This window comes from Trematomus bernacchii, unplaced genomic scaffold (assembly GCF_902827165.1).
Source record: "Trematomus bernacchii unplaced genomic scaffold, fTreBer1.1, whole genome shotgun sequence".
Lineage (NCBI taxonomy): Eukaryota > Metazoa > Chordata > Actinopteri > Perciformes > Nototheniidae > Trematomus > Trematomus bernacchii.
In genome coordinates, this window is record NW_022988043.1 from 16,919,471 (window position 1) to 16,947,122 (window position 27,652).

General features: G+C 38.3%; 1 protein-coding gene across 1 annotated transcript in view; it reads left to right on the forward strand.

Moving 5' to 3' along the window:
* The window catches only part of smarca2 (SWI/SNF related, matrix associated, actin dependent regulator of chromatin, subfamily a, member 2), a 71,889-nt gene that overhangs the window by 23,986 nt on the left and 20,251 nt on the right, over positions 1-27,652 (forward strand). The window contains exons 16-28 of the mRNA XM_034117689.1: positions 1,170-1,333; positions 4,790-4,856; positions 4,945-5,055; positions 7,237-7,479; positions 8,631-8,744; positions 10,018-10,122; positions 11,350-11,436; positions 11,908-11,954; positions 14,213-14,379; positions 23,007-23,170; positions 24,605-24,832; positions 25,141-25,218; positions 26,294-26,512. Coding sequence (XP_033973580.1) covers positions 1,170-1,333; positions 4,790-4,856; positions 4,945-5,055; positions 7,237-7,479; positions 8,631-8,744; positions 10,018-10,122; positions 11,350-11,436; positions 11,908-11,954; positions 14,213-14,379; positions 23,007-23,170; positions 24,605-24,832; positions 25,141-25,218; positions 26,294-26,512 — 1,794 coding nt within the window. The remainder of the gene's footprint in view (positions 1-1,169; positions 1,334-4,789; positions 4,857-4,944; positions 5,056-7,236; positions 7,480-8,630; positions 8,745-10,017; positions 10,123-11,349; positions 11,437-11,907; positions 11,955-14,212; positions 14,380-23,006; positions 23,171-24,604; positions 24,833-25,140; positions 25,219-26,293; positions 26,513-27,652) is intronic.

Sequence of the window (27,652 nt, forward strand, 5' to 3'; positions counted from 1 at the left end):
AGATTACAAGAGACATTTTACGACCCTGTCCGTCAAAATGATGGACAGCGATTAAAGCCGTGGTGCGAACAGCGGTCTATGTAACACACCTGCATTTAGAAGCTTCACATTTATATAGCACAGTATTTTATTCCTCATAAATGTTACCCTTTACCTGCTGTCAGGCTTTCTGGTAATGCGGTAGATAATTGGTTGGCTTCCCCTTTCCGGCTGCCGGTGCCCTCGCGCCCTTCCCTTTCCTCAGTTCTGTCTTTTTGCTGATTGTTTTCCCCAGGCGAGACACATAATTGGTAAAACAGTTGACATTTTGCCTCCACGTTTGAATCACTGGGGATATACAATTCCAAAGAGGCGATGAGATCAAAGTGCATTTGCAAAACTTACTCTGACATCCATTATATAAAGGTTTTTACAATAACATAAAGGCCGGCGTAAGGAACAAAAAGTTTCTGTTTTTTTTTTATACAGTTTTAACTTTTTCTTCAATAATTAATAAGCCATAGAACAGTAAAATACATCAGCAACTATTTCTATAAAATCGACTCTCATTTTTTCAGTCAATTGTAAGGATTAACTGTGTCGCCAAAAAAGCCATTTAAAGAGACCGCCCTCAGCTTTAGAAACTAGCAAATAGGCATTTGTCATTATTTTCTGATCATGACTAAACAATTTAAACTGAAAATAATCAGCAGGTTTATCAATAACAAAGATATGTTTTAGTTGCTGCACTATTTGTTTAGCGAACAGGAGAGATTTAACTCGAGGGAAGTAGTGACGTTTGCATATGACCCATCTGAGTCATTTGTATTCAGATTGTCATGCCTGCCCTTATCAAGGTTCTTTACCTTCTCTTTTTATACTTTAATTTCGTTTTTTGTTTATTTGTTTACTTGTAAACATATCTCTTTATTTTTTAACTGTTTTAGTATTTAAAAAAAGTTCTATAGCTTGTCCTATTTTGGCTCCGTTTTTACAGCTTATTTTCCGTACTGTGTTTGTTTATGTACAAATACACACCAATCGAAATGCCTTGAATGTGTAAACCTACTTGATTCTGATAATAATGTATTCTGGTCTTAAAGACATAAACTTTTAAATCAAGCAGCGTGAATGATATTTCTCTGCAAGCATATTTTTAGGCATACCTCTATTTCTCTGTGTGTTTTCAGGTCCAGGGGCTGGAGTGGATGGTGTCTCTGTACAACAACAATCTAAACGGCATCCTGGCTGATGAAATGGGCCTCGGCAAAACAATCCAAACCATTGGCCTTATCACCTACCTGATGGAGCACAAGAGGATCAACGGGCCCTTCCTCATCATCGTTCCTCTCTCGTCAGTACTCCGTCACAGCTCTCATATTGCAGTGTTATGAAACAGTACAACATTTTTTACAATTTCTTTCAGAAAATATTAGAAATTGAAACAGCCAACCTAATTAGTCTAAATGACAAGATAGGGCTGTAATGGAGAAGAGGTGAGTGAGGATTCCCGCCCCTGATTGATGCACCTGTTTGCTCAAATTAGATTCAGGCTACAGGTGCGCACACTCGTCTGCTACAAAGTCTGCAAACACAATCAGTCTCTAAAACACCAGAGTTTCACTCCCTCACCAGTGCTATATTTCAGTTTTTAATGTCTGTTAATACAAAAACTAACCAACTCTCTTTGTAGACATGAGTGGGCTGCGGATACATCCCATCATATAAATGATAGGCGCTGAAGCTTAAGTGGTAATCAAGTATTATTGGATTATAAAATGACCCTTACACTTAGGGGTGCATACCGGTTCCCGGTATTACCGAAATACCGGTTACTGGTGGCTACGGTATACCGTACCGAAATCAGATCCGGTTTTCGATACTTCGATAAGATACGAAGACAAAAAGTAAGTAGACTATCATTATTGAACAAAAGTAAATATAGAGGCAACTCATGTTAATAAAATATATTCAAATAAGTACACATCCATGGTAAACATAGTAAGTGAACATAATAATCAGCTAAAGTAGCAGCCAGTAAGAACATTAGAAAAATGAATAAAAAGTGTACATTGCACATAACACTGATGTGTCTTTAACAGAAGTGTCAAGGGAGTGGAGTGGCAGTAACAACACAAATGAATTACTGATTACATATATCACATAAGAAGTGTTATTGCACACCAGTGTGTTGTAAACATTTTATGCACATTTTCCAACTGGGAAAGTTTCTCAGACTTACCCTTCCTCCAAGTAGAAGAGAGTCCTTATTATTATTCTCTTGTAAATAATTGGACTGGTATAGTCTAGTGAATTATTACATTATCTTTACATTTGTGTAGCTTGTTTTTCTGTCTCCGCTTATTGAAGTGATCAGAATTCTTTTTTTTGGTGTTACTATAATGTCTGTTCTTAAGTTGGTACATTCATTCTTGGCTGCTTGACAGATGATTTGGTCCCGGTCCATTTCCGTAGTAATGACCTCGACAGACTTGTTTTAAATGTTTCCTTGTGGGGGGCAATATATTTTACATGAGCCACCCAAAACTCCTGCAAGTTAAACATTTCTTTCTAAACACTTTGAATGCTGATTCACTCAAAAAGGCACAGCATGAACAGAAACTTCTTAGCTCAGCGACATTAAAGGGGCCCTGTTATGCGTTCAAATTTGTATTATGTGCCTCTACTGTGACATGTCTCCATGCTTTAATGTTCAAAAAGCTCTTTATTGTTCTCATACTGCCTGTGCTGCAGCACCTCTTTTCACCCTCTGTCTGAAACCAGAGCCCAGTCTGCTCTGATTGGTTATCTGGCAGGCTCTGTTATGATTGGTTGACCGCTTAGAGTTGTCCCGCCCCTTAGCCTATTATGTACAATGTGTTGGACTACTAACCAATAGAAGCGAAAGTGTAAGATAATTATGTCATTATGTCGCGGAAATAAACCATCAGGTTCAATCGATGGAGTTTCAAAGATAGAACTTAGAATGAATGGACAAACCAATATATATGTTGATTCTTCCAGCAGCCAGTACCAATGTGCCTTATACTGTACGTTGTTAAACCGTCGCATTGATAAATACAGCCCAGCAATGTGCAAATGATTGTTCACTGAAGATTGCATGGATTTAGGGGCAACGTCAAATAATATTAAGCGGCGGGACAGTTGTGAAGGAATGATTACCTTACCGCTGCAGACAAATTCATTGAATCTAAACAAAAACAAGAATTGCGTGACAAAATCAAGCAAATCCCAATGTCAGCTACAAGAAAAACCAGAACATCTGAAATATGAGCAGACGATGTACTGTCACAGCTTGATGCAGCTGTTCAGAGGTATGCAAAGATTCACTATGCATATCCTTAGCCATTGATGAGTCTACAGCTGTATCGGATAATAACCAGGTTCTGGTCTATTTGAGATTTTTTCACAAAGAGAAGAAAGACGTCTGTGAGGACCTTTTGGGTGAGATACACAAAAGGAGGGTACTCGCTATAGGACTAATTTCATTTATATTGGTTTCAAGTGCCACCATTTGTTGTATGTTAAGAGTATCATACTTGGAACATTTGTATGGTAAGGGAATATACTGTGTTTTAATTTATTTGACGGACATATTGTTTGGACCTTTGATGGGAGGACATTTCAGTAACTGGACCTCTTCTACATTTTATTGAATACCGCTGCACTACAGCAAAGGGAAAAAAACCCAAAAGACCCAATAGGGTCCCTTTAAGGCTACAAACAACCCATAATGCATCATCCTGCAGGAGTCTTTGTTACACGAGTAGAGTTTCTGAATATGGTGTAATCTACACCCCTCAAACATAGTTATTTAGAAAATAATCTCATGTTCTTATAGTTTGGAAGTTTTCTGCGTATTTGTGCTCACAAAACTTAAGCAAACCCTCTAGCTAAAACAAATTGCAAAACTAAGGACCCATTAAATTGTTCCAACCTATAAACTTCATCACAAAGTTAGGTCAATGTTGTTCTTGCAGCTATCCCTTCATTTCACTATTCCCCACCTTCTTTTGTTTTAAATACAGATATTGGAATCCCTTCAAGCATTCATTTAAATGTGAACATGTTTGATTCCCTCCTGCTGTTTTCCCACAATTAATCCATTTAAATTAATCAAATACAAACCAACTCAAACGGCTTGGATCAGCACCTCTCCAAGGTGGACCAGGCTTACGCTTGTTTCAACCCCACTCCCCCCCCCAAAAACCATGTAATTGGGTTAATGCTCCTGGGTTATGTTCAGCCTCTTTAAACATTTCCCCTCATTAGTACTTGTTTTTTCATGATAATTTACTGCTAGGATTAGAACGAACCCTTTTTTTTTTGCACACCACCCTTTTTTTAATCATTACTGAGGGGTCGCTGTTTGTAGTCAAACTGTGCACAGCAGAGGCTTGAGCTCAGCCTTTGTGTTAAATGTTCTTCTTTAATGTGCACAGGGAACCGATGTGGAGGAAAGCCTTAAACTCGCCCTCTTTCACTCGTAGTTGTGTGTTGGGAAATTGAAGTTAATGAGGAGAGAGATTGGTCTGCCTGGGGGGGCCGAAAGTAAAACAAAGTCCTCTCACATTGTGAGCGGCATCTATTTGACCCTTTTGAAATATTTTGCACTTCAAGGGATTTTCTTTTCTTTTAAAGATTATCCAGCAAATGATGTCTTAACCTAGATTACATTTTAATGATTCCCCTTTTTGATGTGTGATCACATTACACGTTCTGGCTCTTTACTGAAGACCACTTTCTTCAGTGTAAAATTGTGTGGTGATTTCTTTTTTTCTTCCCCCAGGACTTTGTCTAACTGGGTGTATGAACTTGACAAGTGGTCCCCCTCTGTGGTTAAGGTTGCTTACAAGGTAAATGTCAGTTTTTGATGTGACTTTCCCTTTTTCCCCCCCTTTGATTGCTTTTGTCTAAACTTTCTTTGTGTCTATCCCGTGGTAGGGGACCCCTGTGTTGCGCCGTGGGCTTGTGCCTCAACTTCGCAGTGGGAAGTTCAACGTCTTGCTGACCACTTATGAATACATCATCAAGGACAAGAACATACTGGCCAAGGTGAAGCAGATCAAAGCTTTTTTCAGCTCTACAATTTCTCGCCTGCACTCTATCTGCCATTTTCTCCCTTCGTACTCATGCAAACCCACACTGTCCCACACCAATTACAGATATATCTTCTTTTATATACTTACATTTCTTAAAGCGTTTTCTCTACAGCTTTTCTTATCTGTGGTTAAATGATTGACACTTCATCAGGAAAGTGCCAGAAATACTTTGAAAGTCACTTTACTGCCGAATTCAAGGACATGGTGATAACAGAGCAAGTACCTAAATCAAGATTGAGTGTTGTTTGGGTCTAACACAGCAGAAGAAATCTGTATCTAACCTTAGTGGCAAAACAGCCCCTGCAAACATTTAACAGTCCTACATTGAATGTTAACCGTCCCAAAAACGAAATGTTTATTTAAAACCATTTTAATATCTAGAGTTGTTAGGTATAATGGCAGTATATGAAAAGCACTGTAACTAATGGTGGTGCTGTGTAGTTTCAGCAGGGAGATCAGCTGTTTTAGCCTCTCTAAACTTAGAAAATGTCAATAAATGAACTCTTCACACATATTTCCCTTATGAAACAGAAAAATAAACCTGTGAAACTAATGTTAGTCAAACTAGGGAGGAACAAACCACCACCAACTTACCACTTAATTACCGAGTTGATAGAACAACAACAGGTTGCATATTCAGCTGTGTGTGTGGTTTTATAGTCAGCAGACAATGACAGTGAAATAGGCAATACATTACATTACATGTCATTTGTTAGACGCTTTTATCCAAAGCGACTTACATACATTCAGTACTGTGGACAATCCCCACAGGAGCAATTTGGGGTGAAGTGTCTTGCCCAGGGACACAACGACATGCTGACTGCAGTGGGACTCGAACTTGGTACCCCCTGATTCGAAGTCCAGCACTCTATCCACTGAGCCACAGCTGCCCACTACACAACTACAGTTGTTTTGTTTATTTGTTATTTTGATCATACAGTGATAACTTAGCTAATTTAAAGCTAAGGCACAAATCTAGGGCTGATTGGCTCAGTATTATGCAAGATAAGCTGTTTACATAGACAAAGATGTTACACACACTCGCTTATACACACACACACAATGACTCACACGTGACTACTTCCTTTGGCGGAGATAAAGAAGACATTAGGCGTATGTTGGACATAATAACATTGCTGCATATGTCCTTAATTTTCTAGACAATGAGCTGTTTTTTGTTTATACACTCAGTGCTGCAGACATTCTTTTTAACTTCCCCACACAATGTAGAAAACCCTTCATATTTGCCTTGGTGTACTGTGTGTTTGTGCCTCGGTACATGAAAGAAAGGTTTCTGTTCGGCGCTTCAAGGAGCAAGCACCCAGACACACACGTACACATTTGTCAGACTCCTCTTCCATTGTAATGCCCGAAGTGTGCACAGCACGTTGTTCAGTCCATGGTTTGAAGTATTCTCTGGAGGGAAGAGTGGGACTTATACTCAGCAGTCAATATTGGCAACTGAGTAGACCTTTGAATGACTTTATTTCAGGAGAATTTTCAGTTTTTGAATTCAGAAAGCTTTGTATTACAACTACATTTTATAAAACTGCCGTAAGTCTAATAAACTTTGGTGGCAAGTATCTGAAATAATTCATTCTAAATAATAACATTTGCTGTTTTTATTTGTTTAAATCACTTTTTTACTCTTAATTTCAAGCAACAGTACATCATGTTTTAATGTTTAAGTACACTCTGTTTATATGCTCAGTAGATTGGTATATAAGGGAGTATTCTAATTTATTCTGTATATTCTATAATGTGAGATACTCCTCTGAATATAGGTCTTAGAGAATGTGTATATATATATGTTTTTATTCTAAAATGTTAAATATCTATCTTTATTTGATGTCATTTTTTTTTGACAAAGTCATTTTTCAACTTGTGAGGAATAAAGTATGATTGTCTGTCTGTCTGTCTGTCTGTCTAAAAACTTTTGGTTCAAACTTTTTTAATACCATATGAAATGAGATCGGGAAGGAGAAACTTCTGATTTGTATGCAGCAGTGTTGTACACCCTGAGGGTAGTCGTTGCAGGAAATCAAACTTCGCGATCAATAGTGTTTTAAATGAAAATATTTCACTGTTTCAAAGTGTAAAAATAAGGGTATAATAACTCCCCTCCCTCATACAGATTCGTTGGAAGTACATGATTGTGGACGAGGGTCACCGGATGAAGAACCACCACTGTAAGCTGACCCAGGTGTTGAACACTCACTATGTGGCCCCGCGCCGCCTCCTCCTCACCGGCACCCCCCTGCAGAACAAGCTGCCCGAGCTGTGGGCCCTGCTCAACTTCCTGCTGCCCACCATCTTCAAGAGCTGCAATACCTTCGAGCAGTGGTTCAACGCCCCATTCGCCATGACAGGAGAGAGGGTACGTACGACCAAATACTGCCTGCTTTCTTAACTCTGTTCCATTTGCTGTAAGATTAACATCTGAAGGTGGACGTGGGTCATATAGATTTTTTGTGCAAATACACTCATTTCGTATGTCCGGGGTTTATTCCAAGTACAAGAATCACATATCACAAAGTTTAATTGTTGTTTTACTTTTATGTATGCACCACGACACCTAGTCAAATTCCTCGTAAGTGTAAACCTACCTGGTAATAAACCTGTTTCTGATTCTGATTCTGATTCTGAAAGCAAACTAGTCTAACAATTCTAGATTTTTTACAAGATGTGATCCTTTATCAGGATATTGATACGTGATTTTTTAAACTATTTTGTGTTTCACAAGACAAAACTTAAACTCTGACTAAAGATCTCTAGGGAATTGAACCGTACACTGCTTTGTGACATCATTATTAAATCTGTGTTCATATTTTATACAACTGTATTTCACTTATATGTGCCTGAGCCATGCATCTTATCTGTACATCCCTCTAACCCTGCACCTTTCTTTGTAAATCATTATTTCATATTTGTACATTTATTTCATATTCATATAAAAGTGTCTGTATCTTTCCTCACAATTGCAACAACTGTGATATTGTAATCAATATGTGCATATATTTTAACCTCATGCAAACTGCATTTCGGTGTACTATGCCAATAAAGTTGAATCTAATCTAATCAAATCTAAAAAAATACGTAATTTCCCATCAGGAAAGCAGCTTGCACAGGTTCAAAAATATGTTTTGCCTCCCTGGGAATACTTAGCCCTATTGCTTATAAAACATGGGTTGTATAATACCTGTACTAAACATCAATGGGTACATCTTTTTGAAAGCTTTTTTATTTAGTAAATCAAGACTTACCAGGTGAGACTAGATAAGACAGGACTTAATACATTGTGTGACATGACAAAAAGAACAAGGCAAAAAAAAGGTGTTTTATAAGTATATATTGTGAATATGGAGCAGAACCAAAAAAGTGAGTGAGAAACAATTGTTATGTGTTCTTTGTATATCAGGTTGTCCTGGGGTTTTAATGTAGTGTTAATGTGATTCTGAATCCTACTGCCCAGTTTATAAAACACAACATGCTGTAATGTTCTGTCACTTTTCATCCTGTCTTCTCTAGGTCGACCTAAATGAGGAGGAGACCATCCTGATTATCCGGCGTTTGCACAAGGTGCTCCGCCCCTTCCTGCTTCGCAGACTGAAGAAAGAGGTGGAGTCCCAGCTGCCAGAGAAGGTGAGATTACAGTTTAACGTAATTTGATGTAATAATACATACGACCTGCCACTTGAGTATCATTGATATTGATATTTTGAACGAAATCCTGCTTCCGTATTTGTCCACTGGCGGCCCTGCTTTCTTAATACAAGAAGCAAATGATTCATGCTCAAACTGCTTCAGTCAACATAACATTCATTCATATTAAAATAGTGGGTCTGCATTTGTCTGGCATTACATTAATGCACATTTACCCATCCAACGCTATTCGGCTGCCTTTGTTTTCCTGTAATTCCAGACAATTCATATCCATCTGAATAATGGTTAAAACGGTAAACCTTCTCACATACTTTGGGCTGCACTTCGGTGGTCTGTCAGCCCAGGCTGGTTATGGTGTATGACGCACGCAATTTGAGCCACAAGGACCATAAGGGACCCTACGTTACACTGTTTGCCCTTACACTGTTTGCCCTAATTGCTTTCATATAGATAGTTTATTCCAGGTAAGCTGTGCTGTTTTCCAGAAGCATCTTAAAGGGAAAATTGACCCAAAAAATAAATATTCTTCTCCTACCAGTAGCACTGCAAATCTAAAGTTGAAGAGTTGAAGGCACTCAGCTTGTGCTTCTGTCGCCAAAACTACGTTTTAAAAACCCAACAGAAATAGAAATTTATTTTTAGAAATCATGACCCAGTTACTTATCCTCAAATTATGTAATACTTAAGTTATATTATTGACGGACCTTGTTGGAAGCAGTTTCATGTAGGAACTTCTCAATTCCAAATGAATTTCTGTGATACTTTGTTAAACAAATCTGTAAGAGCGCTGTTGGAGGGAGCCTGCAATCTAAGAATTGTATTGGCAAAGACTGCTCCACTGAGCGTATGACATTAAGAACTTCACTTGAACTTAAAGAACTGAACTTTGAGCAGCAGCAAAACCAATCAATGTGTACTTTCTTTAAAGATAATTATAAAGGGCAGAGAATTGGACAGACAAAGTTACTTATACAAGTATCCAGCATTGCCTTCGGCATCACAGATAGCTGACGTTAAGAAGAACTACATCAATTACTGTTGGAAAATAGAACCAGTTTCTTAAAAAAGCCTTTAAATAACTTAATAATCTTACAATTTAAATGAAATGAATTTGACCTATAGAGGTCGCACCAGTTGTAAATGTATATAATGTGCCTTTTTTTCTTGTTTTCAATTACTTCCAAACATCTTTGCCACTGAGAAGGCACCACTGTTTCACTGAAGCATTCTTTATTATTGTCATTCAACACAGGTGGAGTATGTCGTCAAATGTGACATGTCTGCCATACAGAAGGTTTTGTACCGCCACATGCAGAGAGGCATCCTCCTCACTGACGGCTCAGAGAAAGACAAGAAGGTAAATATACACAGAACCCCCCGGCTTCACAGCATGTCTGCGCTTTGTTTTAATACCAGTGTGTGACATGCTGTGTCAAACTGAGCAGCATGGCTTAGAGATATTTACATCGTGCTGCTGTTTGACTCCAGAGGAGCTTGTGTTAGAGTAGATACAGTTGCCCCGTGCTTTTGCTAAAGATAAAGGGTATATTTCAGAATGTGAATTCCTTCATTCGTCTCGCAGCGGGAACATTTACGTCATTGCAGCAGCAAAGGTGGAAAGAAAAAGAGTATACTTGTACACTGCTCACATGAACAAATAACCAAAAACCAATAAGTACACCATGGTAAAAAACTGTATTACCTGCAAGATTTTTCTCTGAGGTTCTTCAGTAATATTAAAGACACGTTAAACTGCTTTAATGCAGAAATGAGTCCTTAAATCAAGAAATTAGCATTTCACCACTTTTGGCTCCCTTGTTTTGAAGTCAATTATTTTTGCTTGTTTTTGATTAAATGCATAGATTAAAGTCCATGTTTCTATTCCATAAAAGACATCAGTAGATACCCCACCCCTGAATGTCCGAAGCCTCTGTGTGTCCTCAAAAATGGCGGTTGCTACCAAGTGACTAAATGAGACAACTAAACGTAATCACTCTGACCATTAGCTGTCTTTAGCTTAGAGGTGGTGACGTTAGTTAAACACATCATGTGACCACGGTGTAGGTTGTTTACAGCCTATCGTTAGCTTTTTACTTCTAGTAATTGGGTTTACTCTTTAGCAAATCATAAACGTTTTGTTAATATTTGGAGAGTATCCTGCTGAACTAAACATCTACGTATATTAAACGTGTTTACCAGAGATCTTATGTGCAACAATTCTCCAAGATCCAATGGAAAAAGCCCATCACTTTTTATCGAGGGAGCCCTTGTGACGCATTCTGCACCTCTCTATGAAATGACAACATGAAAGCTATGCGACAATGTGAAAGAAGTAGCTGAATCACTAGCTCCCCTCGACTTTGAAGAGCTTTACAGTTTCATGTTATTTTTTAGCTGTCAACCCCCAACAATTTTGGTGAACTCTTACCAATCTCATATTTCAGTTTTACCGCTGCAGGCAGCTGTTAATCAGTCACAAACGCTGACAGACCCACTGTTATTTCCAGTTTAAACTCACATCAAGACAAATATCATTGTTTTGATCTGGCGTTTCATTTATTTTATATGTTTCAATTGTCCCAAGGGCAAAGGAGGATCAAAGACCCTGATGAACACCATCATGCAGCTGAAGAAAATCTGCAACCATCCCTACATCTTCCAGCACATTGAGGTGAGTGTGAAAAGCCTGTGAATACTAAGAAGTGGAAAATATGACACTGGGTTCCACTTGTGCATGTCTCTATCATTTACATATTCTAATTGTCAGCTAATTGCATATTCATTACCTTCAAAGATATGGGTTTCATTTTTCAAGGAATATTTGTCATATTAATTCATCCAAATGGCTTCCGGTAAACATTTTTTCTGGGATGTTGTCGTCACGAAAGTTTTCTTTTCTGAAATCATTGTATTTTAGTGGGGAGTTTGATATTTGCTGGGCTATACTTTAAGTTCTACATACGAAAACAATTGTAAATATACAGATTTAATTCGACTAAAAGTCAGTCTGAATTTATAGAGTCCTGTCTCTATCTTTTCAAACAGCTCAGATAATAGTTTGGAAGGTTATCTTTAGGTCAGCTACATTTAAATATGTGATGTTGTTACCCTTATTTAAACTACTTCATATTCTCTGTTGTAGGAGTCTTTTTCTGAGCACTTGGGCTTTCCAAATGGCGTCATCAGTGGGTAAGTCGTACAAAAAAACACCCTCCTTGAAAACCACATTGTCATATTTTCTGAGTTAAAGGATCTTGAACATAATCCTGGTCAGCTAAGCGTTAAAAGCGAAGACTAATCACACTAGTCAGAGTGGAGGCTGACTGAGTTTCATAGAAAGGCAGTTTGACGAGGCGCTGTGCGAGAGAGGAAGGGAATTAACCTGAGGCACAAAACGCAGTAATAATAGATTCAGGTAAACACGATAAAATGTAAACGGAGCAGGGAAAAGGTGTGTGTGAGAAAAGAGGCACAGCCGGGACCATGACATAATGCCAACATAACAGATTCCCGGCTGAGCACAGCCTCCAACAATTGGTTGTATTTTGCTAAAACTTTACTTTAACATATGAAGCATTTATGGGCACAATAAAACATTTGACATTTTGAAAAACACTAAGTAAGTGTTTATTATCCTACAGTATTAGTTACAAATATATATGTTCTCCCACTAAACTGAATTTAACTTTATTGTCTATTATCTTTTTTTAAAAACCAGCCTTTACTTCTGGGTGCCCATAATAAGGATTGATAATTAGGGATTAATACAAAAGTAAACTCTTATATTTCCTTAAAGAATAGTTTCTTATGAACCAGTTATTAAATGTTTATATACTGCTAATAAATGCTAACAGGGGAGTACATATCGTTGGTGGTATCAGGTAAACACAGCCTCTGCAGTGCCTTCAGTTCAAACAATAGCATACAGACAACAAACAGACTTATATGGCTTCCATTTTATTTTTTTAACTTTCTGAACATTCTGTCAAAAAGAAGCTGTTTACAGAAATGCAGTTTTATCTTTTCATGTGTTTCTTTCAAAACAAAATGCACACAGTCACAACCAACAGGTCTGACATTTATTCACAACATTGTGTGCAGCGGCATAGTCAACGTTTTTTCTCTTTGACTTTGTTTGAAGCTCAGTGAAGCAGTACAGTAGTTTCCCACCTGATAAGAGTATCCAATCGAAGTTGAAATGTGAAAAAGCCAGTGTGTCAGGTGTCTATGCAGTATTTACTGGTACTTGGCAGCAGATTTAAATTATTCATAGCCTGTCCTGTTACGCATTACTTTTCCATTGTCAATTGAATGTAATGTTTTTTCCAATTTCACCTCTCTGGTTGCTGTTTCATATATAGGTAAAACAAACAAAGCATCATTGCTTTAATATAACCCAAAACAAACCGATGTGATGACAGGAACAACACACCTCAGCACCACAGCACAGAACCATTCAAAACAAGTGAATTACATTGATTTTAAGCATTAAAATATATTTTTCCACCTCAATCCATTTAATTGTTTGATTAATCTTAGTATGTCTGAAATAGTGCAGTTATGCCTCGGTTAACTTTTTTGGCCATTTGGTTGCAATCCTTAGTGCAACTTCTCCGTCTTGCATTTGCACAAACACACTTTAAAACCCACACTTTCAAATTTAATTCGGCAAAAGGTCAAGTGTGGGGGCAAAAACGGGGTCAGCCAAAAGGTTAAATAGGTATCTTTGGACAGACCTAGGGACAGAAAGAGTGACCTATTGAGCTTCAACTAAAAAACAAGTTCTATAAAACATTTTGTGGCTCCAGACAGAGCTTTATGGAATCTGAAAAATGACTTGAGGCAAAGTCGTTAATTCTGAAGACAAGTTTGGAAATTGAAAAAATATCAAGTTGTGGAGTTAGAGAGAAGTGAGCTACTACTAACTGTTGGTGGTAACCAGAATAACAGGACAGGAAACCAGGAACTGTGACAGGCTGAACCACATCAGGGAAACGTTGACAACGAACTGACAGGGAACACTAGGGAAAACGGACGTATACACACACAAGACTAATCACAAAGACAAGACACAGCTGGAGGAGGCAGGAAAAAACCCAAGGGCAGCAGGTGATCTCAATCAGACAATCACACACAGGTGGAGAGAATCAGCACAAAACAATTCCAAAGGCAAAAAAAGAAAGCCTAAAGCACAATTACATTTAAACTATAACAAGAAACATTCAACAGAAAAACCAAGATCAAAGCTAGCATGGAATAACACCAATGTCACAGAAACATATCAAAGAGGTTGCCAAACAAAAAAACTAAAAAGAACTTCAGGGCATTATTGGCCAATTGATAAACTGTCAAAATAGATGCCATACTTTAGTCATCATTACGCCTGTATTGGTTATAGTGTGACACGTTTTACCAGTCTATGGTTTTACCTCATTACCCCCATCCAGGCTGGAACTGTATCGAGCTTCGGGGAAGTTTGAGCTCCTCGATCGCATCCTGCCCAAACTGCTTGCCACCAATCACAGAGTGCTGCTGTTCTGCCAAATGACCACTCTCATGACCATCATGGAGGACTACTTCAGCTACCGCAACTTCCAGTATTTACGTCTCGACGGTAAGCTCTCACCTCTACTTATGTTTCTAAACTCTGTGATCATCAAATCTACAATGTATCAATATCGATAATAGGTATTAGAAATGTCCTGACATGTTTACCAATTAATCCATACATATCAGCCAAAACAGAAGGTTATAAAGGTGGGCGTTTTGCAAACTGTTTCAGGGGAGGCTCATTCAATCGAAGTGAACAAATATGATATAAGTTATGAAAAGAAGACCAAATAAAAAGGCTTGAAGGTGTGTCTTATTAGGTAGAAATTCCTATTTCGAGTAGTTTTGGGTAATTTTGCAGTTTTTTCCCCCACTTTCCTAGAATATATTAAGCTACATATTATCCAAAACAGAAGGTTTTAACCCTTGTGCCCTCCTCGGGCATTTTTGTACATTTTTCCTGACTTTTTTTTTTGATTTGGTGTTCATTTCAGCTGTGTTACAGCTTTTGGCATGGATTTTTGCAAGAAGTCTTCTTTTGAGTCAAATTTTTGAAATCCAATGTCGTTTACTCTTACATGTTTTGTATACTCTCGTGATGCATTTTGCACCCTCTGGACCCCTTCGTGGCAAAAATGTACACGCTCATAGAAACTGCTATTAAATCATCATACATCAATATTTTATTAAACTTTTTTTTCCATGAATCACTTGAACAACTTCTAACGTGCTCAAAACTACCAAACATCCAATAATTTTCAGGATTTTAACCCTTTAAATGCCTGTTTCATTATTTGAATTATTTAATTTCTCTTAAAAAAAAACACAAAAAATGAATTTCTTTCAATATAATAATTAGTAGAGGGATGGAACTTTGGTGGTTATTAGAGTCTGGGATGTGTCAAAGATTAGCAACAAAATTGATTTGACTGCATTATTAATTTTTATGTAGTGTCAGATACTACCTCTGGACACCTTCGTGGCAAAAATGTACACGCCCAAAACAACTGCTATTAAATCATCATACATCAATATCTTTTTCTACTTTTTTTTCATGAATCACATATACAACTTCTCACGTACTCCAAACTACCAAACATTCAATCATTGGCAGGATTTTAACCCATTAAATGCCTGTTTAATTATTTTAATTATTTCATTTCTCTCAAAAATGCCTCATTGACTTCCATTCAGACCACATTTGTTGATCTCATTGCCATTGCAGTATAAAACCATGCATTTTGTAATGTCAGCATTTCATTTAGAAGAAAAGTAGTGATATTTGATATTTCTACTCTATTCCAACAGATTACACAAGTTTCCGTGTAGGCCGATGCATTACATTCTTACATTTTTGCCAGTTATATTATGGAGCCGTGTGACTACCAGGGGGCCCCGAGAGTGGTGTGTGTGTGTGTGTGTGTGTATGTGTGTATGTGCGTGTGTGTGTGTGTGTATATGTATGTGCGTGTGTGTGTGTATATGTGCGTGTGTGTGTGTGTGTGTCATTTCCAGCAGCAGACTAGCAGGTCCTGCAGCATGTGACCTGGTGCTCTCAGGTGATAGAACAACATTTTTTTAGGCCTGTGCACAACCAGCACACACCTCTCCTCCCTCTCCGTGTGTGTGTGTGAGAATCTGTAAGCATGCACAGATCATTTCATGGGAACAAAAGGCCATCTTTTGAGGGATGTGTTTGATGTGTCTTTGAAGAGCTGCTTGATTACTCAAAAACAAAAAACAACTGTTAGTGTGTTTATGCACCTGGCTGCCAAAGATAAACATGCAGTTTGACCAAGGGCTTATTTCATTAGTGAGCAGAGAAGGAGAAAGACCTGGAGCAAAGAGAAGGAACTCAAATGAAGAAGCTTTTCAGTGCAGAAGAGACTTCAGAAATAATCTTGCAGCCTTCTTCTGCCAGCGAGCTGCAGGACTCATCTGAAGAAGACACAAGGTTCGAGCTGGGGTCTGACACTGAATGCTCTCTGGAGTCCAGCATTTCTTTGAGTTCCTCTGACCCTTCATCTGAAAGTGGAGAGGACACTGAGGGTCCGGCCCACCATCCACCACCACGGGGGGCTTTCTTCTCACAACCTGTGAGGACACCCTGGTTTTCCCCAGCTCCTGGGAGAATGACCTCCGTTCTTCTCTGTCCCCTCACTGTGGGTCGGACCCTCAGTGTCCTCTCCACTTTCAGATGAAGGGTCAGAGGAACTCAAAGAAATGCTGGACTCCAGAGAGCATTCAGTGTCAGACCCCAGAGAGCATTCAGTGTCAGACTCCAGAGAGCATTCAGTGTCAGACCCCAGAGAGCATTCAGTGTCAGACCCCAGAGAGCATTCAGTGTCAGACCCCAGCTCGAACCTTGTGTCTTCTTCAGATGAGTCCTGCAGCTCGCTGGCAGAAGAAGGCTGCAAGATTATTTCTGAAGTCTCTTCTGCACTGAAAAGCTTCTTCATTTGAGTTCCTTCTCTTTGCTCCAGGTCTTTCTCCTTCTCTGCTCACTAATGAAATAAGCCCTTGGTCAAACTGCATGTTTATCTTTGGCATCCAGGTGCATAAACACACTAACAGTTGTTTTTTGTTTTTGAGTAATCAAGCAGCTCTTCAAAGACACATCAAACACATCCCTCAAAAGATGGCCTTTTGTTCCCATGAAATGATCTGTGCATGCTTACAGATTCTCACACACACACGGAGAGGGAGGAGAGGTGTGTGCTGGTTGTGCACAGGCTTAAAAAAATGTTGTTCTATCACCTGAGAGCACCAGGTCACATGCTGCAGGACCTGCTAGTCTGCTGCTGGAAATGACACACACACACGCACATACGCACATATACACACACACACACACACACACGCACACGCACACGCATACGCATACATATACATACACACACACACACACCACTCTCGGGGCCCCCTGGTAGTCACACGGCTCCATAATATAACTGGCAAAAATGTAAGAATTTAATGCATCGGCCTACAGTGGGAAAATGGTGTAATCTGTTGGAATAGAGTAGAAATATCAAATATCACTACTTTTCTTCTAAATGAAATGCTGACATTACAAAATGCATGGTTTTATACTGCAATGGCAATGAGATCAACAAATGTGGTCTGAATGGAAGTCAATGAGGCATTTTTTAGATAAATGAAATAATGAAAATAATGAAACAGGCGTTTAAAGGGTTAAAATCGAAACCGAAAATGGTAGTTTTGAGTATGTTAGAAGTTGTTTATGTGATTCATGAAAAAAAAGTAGAAAAAGATATTGATGTATGATGATTTAATAGAAGTTATTATGGGCGTGTACATTTTTGCCACGAAGGTGTCCAGAGGTAGTATCTGATACTACGTAAAAAATAATAATGCAGTCAAATCAATTTTGTTGCTAATCTTTGACACATCCAAGACTCTAATAACCACCAAAGTTCCATCCCTCTACTAATTATTATATTGAAAGAAATTCATTTTTTGTGTTTTTTTGTAATAAATAATGAAATAATTCAAATAATGAAACAGGCATTTAAAGGGTTAAAATCCAGAAAAGTATTGAATGTTTGCTAGTTCTGAGTATGTTATAAGTTGTTTATGTGATTCATGAAACAAAAAGTAGAAAAATATATTGATGTATGATGATTTAATAGAAGTTATTATGGGCGTGTACATTTTTGCCACGAAGGGGTCCAAAGGTAGTATCTGACACTACGTACAAAATAATAATGCAGTGAAATCAATTTTGTTGCTAATCTTTGACACATCCAAGACTCTAGTAGCCACCAAAGTTCCATCCCTCTACTAATTATTATATTGAAAAATAATTATGTTTTGTGTTTTTTCGTAAGAAAAAATGAAATAATTCAAATAATTAAACAGGCATTTAAAGGGTTAAAATCCTGCCAATGATTGAATGTTTGGTAGTTTTGAATACGTTATAAGTTGTTTATGTGATTCATGAAACAAAAAGTAGAAAGAAATATTGATATATGATGATTTAATAGAAGTTATTATGGGCGTGTACATTTTTGCCACGAAGGTGTCCAGAGGTAGTATCTGACACTACGTACAAAATAATAATGCAGTGAAATCAATTTTGTTGCTAATCTTTGACACATCCAAGACTCTAGTAACCACCAAAGTTCCATCCCTCTACTAATTATTATATTGAAAAAAATTAATTTTTTGTGTTTTTTGTCATAAATAATGAAATAATTCAAATAATTAAACAGGCATTTAAAGGGTTAAAATCCAGAAAATTATTGAATGTTTGGTAGTTTTGAGTACGTTATAAGTTGTTTAAGTGATTCATGAAAAAAAAAGTAGAAAGAAATGTTGATGTATGATGATTTAGTAGCAGTTATTATGGGCGTGTACATTTTTGCCACGAAGGGGTCGAAAGGTTGAAAATTCGAGGAGGGCACAAGGGTTAAAGGTCCCCTATTATACTCTTTTTCAACAATGTATTATAGTTCTCAGTTATATAAAAAACATGTCTCTGAAGTGTTTGGCTCGAAATACCAAACAGATCATGCATTGTAGCATCCCATAACCCCCTCTGTTTCAGCCCTGTTCTAAAAGTGCTGATTCTGTGTTTGTAGCTTTAAATGCAAACGAGCCGCCGCTGGCTACGCGCCTCTGTGAAGTGTTTGGTTTAAAATACCACAATGGTGCTCTAGGAGGAGATTCAGGTGATAAGGTGGGGGGTGTTACCTTGGTTGGTTATTGGCTAATGGTTACACAAGCCAAAAAAACCTTGTGACATCACAAAGTGGCCAAAATCGGATCAGCTAGGTTTCGGACAGGTTTTATGTTGATGGATCAGTACAAAAAGTGAGGGAAGCTTTTTTCCTGAAACTTTCGAAATCTCTTAACACATGGGACATGTTTATGTAAAAAAGACAGGAAAAAAGATTTTACATAATAGGTGACCTTTAAAGGTGGGCACTTCGCAAACAGTTTCAGGGGAGGCTCATTCAATCAAAGTGAAAAAATATGACATAAGTTATCAAAAGAAGACGAAATAGAAAGGCTTGAAGGTGTGTCTTATTAGGTAGAAGTTCCTATTTCGAGTAGTTTTAGGTAATTTTACTGTTTCTCCGCCCATTTTCCTAGAGTATAATAAGCTAACAAATGCTTTAGGACAAACCTCTTTTGTGTATCAGTGTTGGAAGGCCTCCAGTCTCTGACTTTGGAAAGCCCTTGGCTTAAATAAAGCAAAATCCAATGGTTCCTCTCCTGCAGTCTACTGAGTATTGTCCCCCTCAGCCTTCTTTTGTCTGGTTCAAGTGTTCTCTGCATGCCTTGTGCCTGTTCTCAAAGATCATTTGTAAAGAAAGAAACAGCTCTACTGAGTTCTGTTTCTGCAGTTCAAACAAAGTGAGACCTCTTCTCTGGGGCACACCGATTTCATAAGAAGCTTTCTAGTCAAGTCAATTTGATTTACACAGCCCAGTCTCACACATTTGCCTCAAGGGGCTTTATATAGTACACCCTCTCCTTAGAGACCCTCATTTTGAGTAGGTAACCTCTTAGCAGGACTTAAGTGGAAGAAACCTGAGAAAGAGCCGAGTCAGATACATATGTATTCAATATGGTAGGTAAACATAGTTATGGGCCTTGGAATTGGCAGATACCTTTATGTTAAAGGACTAGAACCATGGTTAAGACCCTACACCTTTATATATATATATATATATATATATATATATACAGTCTATGCCCTAAACACCATTTGGATGATCTTTATGAACTTCAGGATATATTTGCAATAGATGAAATTCATAAGAAGCGAAGGATATGCTCCTCTGAAAACTGTTATATTATGAATCATGTAGTCTATTATTGCTTACAATTTCAGTGGAAGTAAGGATGATGAGGGTTTATCATCTGTGTCGACAACACAAATTATCTTTACCATAATGCATCATCACACAACAGACAAATACTAGAGAATTTAAAAGCTCTTTCCAACTTCCAAAGACAAACATGATCATTATCTGAGATTAAGTCCGATCTTGTGTTAGTACTTTACTTCTTTGTTCCCTTTATGTATTTGGTGTGTTAAAAAGATCAATTCCTCATTTGTAATTCAAATGGACGCAGACTAAAATAATAATACGCAATATTCTCATTAAGATTCTCATCACATCATGTTTGCTGAGAATAATACCCCACACTTTGCATTTCAAACAACAGACAATCCTTTAAGCCACTAAGTCTGGTATCAGAGACCTGAGTTCCCCGAGGAGATTCATTTTTGTGCAGTTTTTGAAACATAACAAAATGTGCAATGTGATCTCTCTCCTCATTTCCCCTTGACTGCTGTGTGCGAGTGACGATTGAGGCATTTGTCTTCGCAGTTAAAAGAAGCACATTATGGCAAACAATAAGAGCTTGTCTCGTACTTGTATGGTCTTCAGTTTGAAGGGAGCAGGGACCTGTTCCAAAGAAATCTGTGATGAACATGCAGCCTCACACATCCTTGCAGCAACTCACAGTTTAGAATGTTATGTGTGATTAGTGAATTCATTCTGGATTTTGAAAGAAAGTAACAGGCACTCAGCAGAGACTGGCTGGGAATGAAACACAGACTGTCAGTGCCTTCAGGCTCACTAGGCTGATGTGATTAACTAGAAAAGTGCATCAGAATCTTTTCTTTGCAGGCAGCCACACAATTGGTCCTTTTTATTCAAAAGTGACCTATTATGCTAATGTTCTGGTTTGTATTTTTCTTGTATTTCTCTACTGGGACTTGTTTACATGCTTTAATGCTGAAAAAGTTATTTATTTTTCTCGGACGGCCTCTGCTGCAGCACCTCTTTTCACCCTCTGTCTGAAACCAGAGCCCAGTGTGCTCTGATTGGTTAGCTGGTCCGCTCTGTTGTGATTGGTCAACCGCTTAGAAATGTCCCGGCCCTTAACCTATCCAGACAATGTGTTGGAGGACTAGCCAATGGAAGCGCGAGGTTACGTAGTGATGTCACACAAAACAAAGGAGTCCAATCGATGCATTAACTCAGTTCTCTGATTCCAGACTTATGGCGCGTTTCCACTACAGCGCGGAGCACGGTTTAAGAGGGCTGTGACGTCAGCGGCCCGTCTTTGGTTGCGTTTCCACTTGGCCTAGTACCGGCCGGCGGGTCCTAATTCACAGTTGTTCTGGCCTCATAAAATCGTGGGTCTAGGGCCAGAGACAACGAGGCTGAGTCGGGCTGAGTATGCTAAACTAGAGAGAGGATCGCTGGCAAGGGGGCTACAACTACAACAAGATGGACATATTTGACCGTGATTTAATTGTAATACACGTTTCAAAATGATGCCGAAGTAACAACATACTGTTACCGGTTAGTAAAAACCATGAATTAATGCTTTGACAAGTCTGCAGACAGACGGCAGGCGAAAAACCTTTTAAAATGCGTGTTTTTTAAATGGAGATCGGCTAAGCTAACGCAGTATATGCTCCGACCGTCCACACTCACAACAACGGCCTATACACACATAAATAAAGCAGCGACTGTATTCGTCATGACACAGGCAGTCTGTGGTGTGTACTTGTTTAACTTTTGTCTAGTTTCTGAACATATATGAGGAGCTGTGAGCTCTGAGTGCTAACAGCTAACGGCTGTGTTGTTTTTCTGGGGTTCTCATTGAAGATGACGTCACGGCTCCGCCTACACTGCGTTACTATAGTTACTACCCCAGTTCCTAAACTGTAATGGAAATGCGCCATAAAGTGAGCCAGTCCTAACGAGGCCAAGCCATACCGAGCGGGGCCGAGTGAGGCCGTGTAGTGGAAACGCGCCATTAGTGACTTAAAGGATTTCCTTTTGTTTAAAATGCAAAGTATGGGGTATTATGCTCAGCAAACATAACGTGATGAGAATCCTAATGAGAATATTGCCTGTAATAGGCTTGAACTTCAGGATTTTAGCCTTCGCAGACCATTTACATGGACAAAAAACAATATAACACACTTCAGGAAGAAAAGGCACAAAAGATAAATTGAGAAGAGTGATATTTCCATATATTTCAGATGTCTTGGTGCTATATGAATACTGTAAAAGTAGCTAAACACTCAATCCACAGAAAAAAGTACACAGCGCGTATTTTAAAACTGTGCATTTTAACAATATGTCCAAACTTCTTGGCGTTACAGATATGTTGAATGAGACATACAGTAATGAGAAAAATAATATATTTTGGACATTAAGGCATGTAAAGATGTTATAGTATAACCTAAAGAAAGTTAGCATATTACTGTATATTACCTTTAAGTGGGGCCTCTTCCCAGGATTACTCCTTATTCTGCAGACGATAACATAAACATGTCTAGTCATTCTACTTGACATGAAATGTTTCAATTGATTTATTCAGTATTATTTTGGTCCAACCAAATAATGAATTACCGTATTAGAAGGAATCATTTGGTGATCAGAATGAACACTATCTACTCCGCACTTAGAAACCAACTTAGAAATAGACTTGTGGACTGTGAACATTCTAAGTTAGCATAATTTAATCAGACTTCAAAACCATGAACCCTGTGTAATAAATTGCCACATGCCCCTACAGACACATCTGAATCAGTTTAATTCATCAGACATGAGGCAGGGTATCGGGTGACATTTTGATTTTAAGTTTGCTTTGACACTTTTTTCACACTTAAAAAACGTATGGTTGGCATTTCAGGAAGCACCAAGGCTGACGACCGCGCAATGCTGCTGAAGAAATTTAATGAGCAAGGATCTCAGTACTTCATCTTCTTGCTCAGCACCAGAGCCGGGGGCCTCGGCCTCAACCTGCAGGCCGCCGACACCGTGGTCATCTTCGACAGCGACTGGAATCCACACCAGGTACGTCCCGCAGTTTAACACACTGTAAAAATAGTGTGTTATAATAATGTGCTCATGGTGTGAACTTTTGACTACAGAATGTATATTCCTTTTTTTTTTACATTTTCTTTTTTATTTACATAAATGTTAAGAGTTACAAGCCATCTTACATTTTACTTTTTATTTTTTATTCAACATAACAAATATTACAAATCAGGCATACAGAAATACGAACATGAAGAGACAGAAACACAACAACAATAACAGCTGTGTGTAGCAGAGAACCAGGGGGGTTACATTACAAATAGAGTTTTTAGTTGAAGTCTGATCTATACGGTTTTACAAACTCAATCCATCCCTTGCAACACCTGTCAAATGTGTCTGTCTTGAGTCTCAGAGTAAATGTTCATTTTTCCACAACAACAATCTTGTGAATCACATTAAATCAGTCTGCTAGAGTAGGTGGTACTTGGCTTAACCATTTTTTCGTTATGGCTTTTTTACTGTCGACTAGCATTATTTTAAACATGTACACTTTAGAGAATGTAGTGGTAGTTCCAAAGCAGATTTAAAGGTGTACCTACTGACCAGAGGTGGGAAGTAGTAGAGTACAAATACTTCGTTACTGTACTTAAGTACATGTTTCTGCTATCAGTACTTTACTCCACTACTAATTTTTCTGACGACTTTTTACTTTTACTTCTTACATTTTGAACACAAATACCTGTACTTTCTACTTCTTACATTTTAAACACAAATACCTGTACTTTCTACTTCTTACATTTTGAACACAAATACCTGTACTTTCTACTTCTTACATTTTGAACACAAATACATGTACTTTCTACTTCTTACATTTTGAACACAAATACCTGTACTTTCTACTTCTTACATTTTAAACACAAATACATGTACTTTCTACTTCTTACATTTTAAACACAAATACCTGTACTTTCTACTTCTTACATTTTAAAAACAGGCTCGTTACTTTAGTTTGAATGTGTGTTTGGTGGCGTGATCATTATTATTTAGAGTCATTGCGTGCGTATTGATTTGAACACGATCCGTGTATCCATCACTTCCTGGTCTTCTCTAAAGAAGAGGGACCAATGAAAACGTTGTCATGTTGCCGTTGTTCAGCATGGAAACATTCATTAGCTAACAATGACATCATTGTTCTATTAATATAAAGGGAGGTCAGGTACTCTTTAAAACAGCTGGTAGTTATGGGTACTTTTTACTTAAGTACATTTCGAAGCCCATACTTCTTTACTTTTACTTGAGTAAAGATGTTTAGTCAGTACTTCTACTTTTACCAGGGTATTTTTAAACACGAGTATCTGTACTTCTACTTGAGTAAAGGATGTGTGTACTTTTGCCATCTCTGCTACTGACAGTGTTTTAGGTTGATGCGACTTAAATGAACTAATATTTCTCTTTAATCCGTGTTTCCAGGACCTGCAGGCTCAGGACCGGGCTCACCGCATCGGCCAGCAGAACGAGGTGCGCGTGCTTCGTCTCTGCACCGTCAACAGTGTGGAGGAGAAAATCCTGGCAGCTGCCAAATACAAACTCAACGTGGATCAGAAGGTCATCCAGGCGGGCATGTTCGACCAGAAGTCCTCAGGCAACGAGCGCCAAGCTTTCCTCCAGGCCATTTTACTGACTGAGGAGCAGAATGAGGTCGGGTGTGAATTATTTTGCAATAAGAAGATAAATGTAGGGGTCTTTAAACATTTTTTATTAAATGGTGCATGCTGCTTTTGATTGAATTCCTGCATACACAGCACTTTAGATACGATCAGGGATGTAGCCACCCTTCACTTATAATATTCCATGTTTTTGAAATGCAATCTCAGCAGCTTAATTTGTATTTGATAAAAATCATAAAGCAGTACCTGACCAGTTTGTTTTGAACTGACCATGCAAGGCTCCTGTTGTGCCGAAACATTCATTAACTCAGCCTGTGTTTTGCTGTTTTTCCAAACTAGGAAGAAGATGAGATACCCGATGATGAAACTCTTAACCAGATGATAGCCCGCAATGAAGACGAATTTGAGCTCTTCATGGTAAGAAAAGGCACACATTCCTGTGAGATCTCATCGACATTTAAATTGCAGAGTAAGACTCCAAAAGCAACCGTCCTAAAGAGGAGACGCTGACAGCTGGTTCTCTTACATTTACCGACAAAATAATTGTAGGTTTTCCATCATGTCGAGACTATTGTTCATTGGTTAACATTTATTTTTTGTTCAGGCATCTGAGAATGGCGCGTTTGTCCCGCGGACAACTCTTCATGCATAATAAACAACTAAATTGCCATGGATAAAGGCCTCAGTCACCATGTCACTCAGTATACACAGTTTTTTACTGAAAAAATAGCTGTCCTCACAGAGCCTCAAGCCTCACTGTCTCCTCACAGAGTCGCCTCATATTTCTTTTCACCCAGCTCTTATTGACTTGCTCCATGATGTCTGGGTGCAAGATATTAAATATACATGGAAGCAATAGGTTAGGGCTGGCAGCAAGTTTGTAACTTGTAGAAGGGCTTCGTCCAAAGGTGCATTTAGTGTCACCAAGACTAAAGTTGCATTTGCAGTTGTGTTTTAAGAAGTGACAACATGGCTTAGTGTTTGTGATGAGATACGGTGAGATAATCCCCTGGTTTGTAAATCTAGTTATATTAGTATATGCACAGCCCGCTGTTGCTCTCTAACACAAAGCATATAAAGTACTGTAAACACAAAACCCTTATTTTTTTTTATTTTTTTTTATTTAACCTTTATTTAACCAGATAAAAACATTGAGATAAAATCTCATTTTCAATGCTGACCTGGCCAAGAAGGCAGCAACGTTACACATAACACATAACACAAACATATAAAATACAGAGAACATAACTAAGAAAACAAAAGACGAAAAAGCAGTCACTACATTGTGCACATTAGGACAGTAAGAAAAGTACACTACTTGTTACTGCAAGAGCAGCTGGTGGTGAGGACTTCAGACAACTTCAATTATAATTATAATTAAAGCAGAAATATGGCCTGATGTTTGATGCGTCCATATAGTGATGTTAATATCAACAAGGTAGAAATCCAATGCTTATTCCAGTTTGAATCATCTGTATTTTCTTCTCTGCAGCGCATTGACATGGACCGACGGCGGGAGGACGCCAGGAACCCAAAGCGCAAGCCTCGCCTCATGGAGGAGGACGAGTTGCCTTCTTGGATCATCAGAGACGAAGCTGAGGTGGACCGCCTCACGTACGAAGAGGAGGAGGAGAAGATGTTCGGCCGGGGGTCTCGCTGCCGTCGGGACGTGGACTACAGCGACACGCTCACTGAAAAACAGTGGCTGCGGGTAAAGTCTGAGCATACTTACTAAGCTATTATTTCTCTAACAAATATAGTGATAAATGTAACTGAAGTGAAATTGGTTAACAACCCATAATGTCTTTATTCACCTGCAACGCTTCTTCCCTGCAGTTACCTATAGCAATCTTTGGAAATATAATGTGCCATTTAATTTAAGTTATTGTGATTTTTTTTACATCAGTATTAGATATTACTGCAAATATTCCCTTGATCGTCCTTAGCCACGGTCATGTTATGCTTAACAGAGGTGTGTTAGCAAGTGGTAAAAACCTCTGAAAAATCCAAATTGACCAATCAGAATAGAGTGTTCCTCTAAGCCGTGTAATACAAGGTAAACACTTAGCAGTCATTCATCTTTTCTAACTTAACCACTTTTTCCTTATGTTACAAAAAACAATGTTCTGAAGCCTTTGTTGTAAAGTGCTGATCTGGATCTGTGGAGAAAAGCAGAACATTCTGAAGGATGCTTACAGACATGAAAATCATTTTCATTCAGAATCAGCTTTGCAGACATACAAGGACATGGTCAAGATACTTATAAAGGAATATGAAAATGTCAATGGCAAAAGCTCTAGCTTCTTTACTTGAGTAAAAGTACCACACAGTAGAACTACTCAATTTTAAGTTAGAGTACTGCATCGAGAATGGAACTAAAGTCAAGTATTTAAGTACGATTAGGAAAATGTACTCAAAGTATTATTAATTCAAGAAGAAACTCAACAAATATTTATATATACAGTGGAGGAAATAAGTATTTGATCCCCTGCAGATTTTGTAGGTTTGCCCACTTACAAATAAATGAACAGTATATAAGTTTATTTTAACAGTGAGAGTAAGAATATCAAAAAGAAAATCCAGAAATTGACATTATATAAAAGATAAGAATTGATTTGCATTAAACTTTGGGAAATAAGTATTTGATCCCGTTGCAACCAACAAGGATTCTGGCTCCCACAGACCGGTTACATAAGTCCTCTTCTTTTTAAAAAGTACTCCTCATATCAACTTGTTACCTGTATAAAAGACACCTGTCCACAGAAGAAAAAGAAAATGGGCATCAATCAACAATCAGTCGCCCTCGGTCTGGGGCTCCACACAAGATCTCGCCCCGTGGGGTATTGATGAT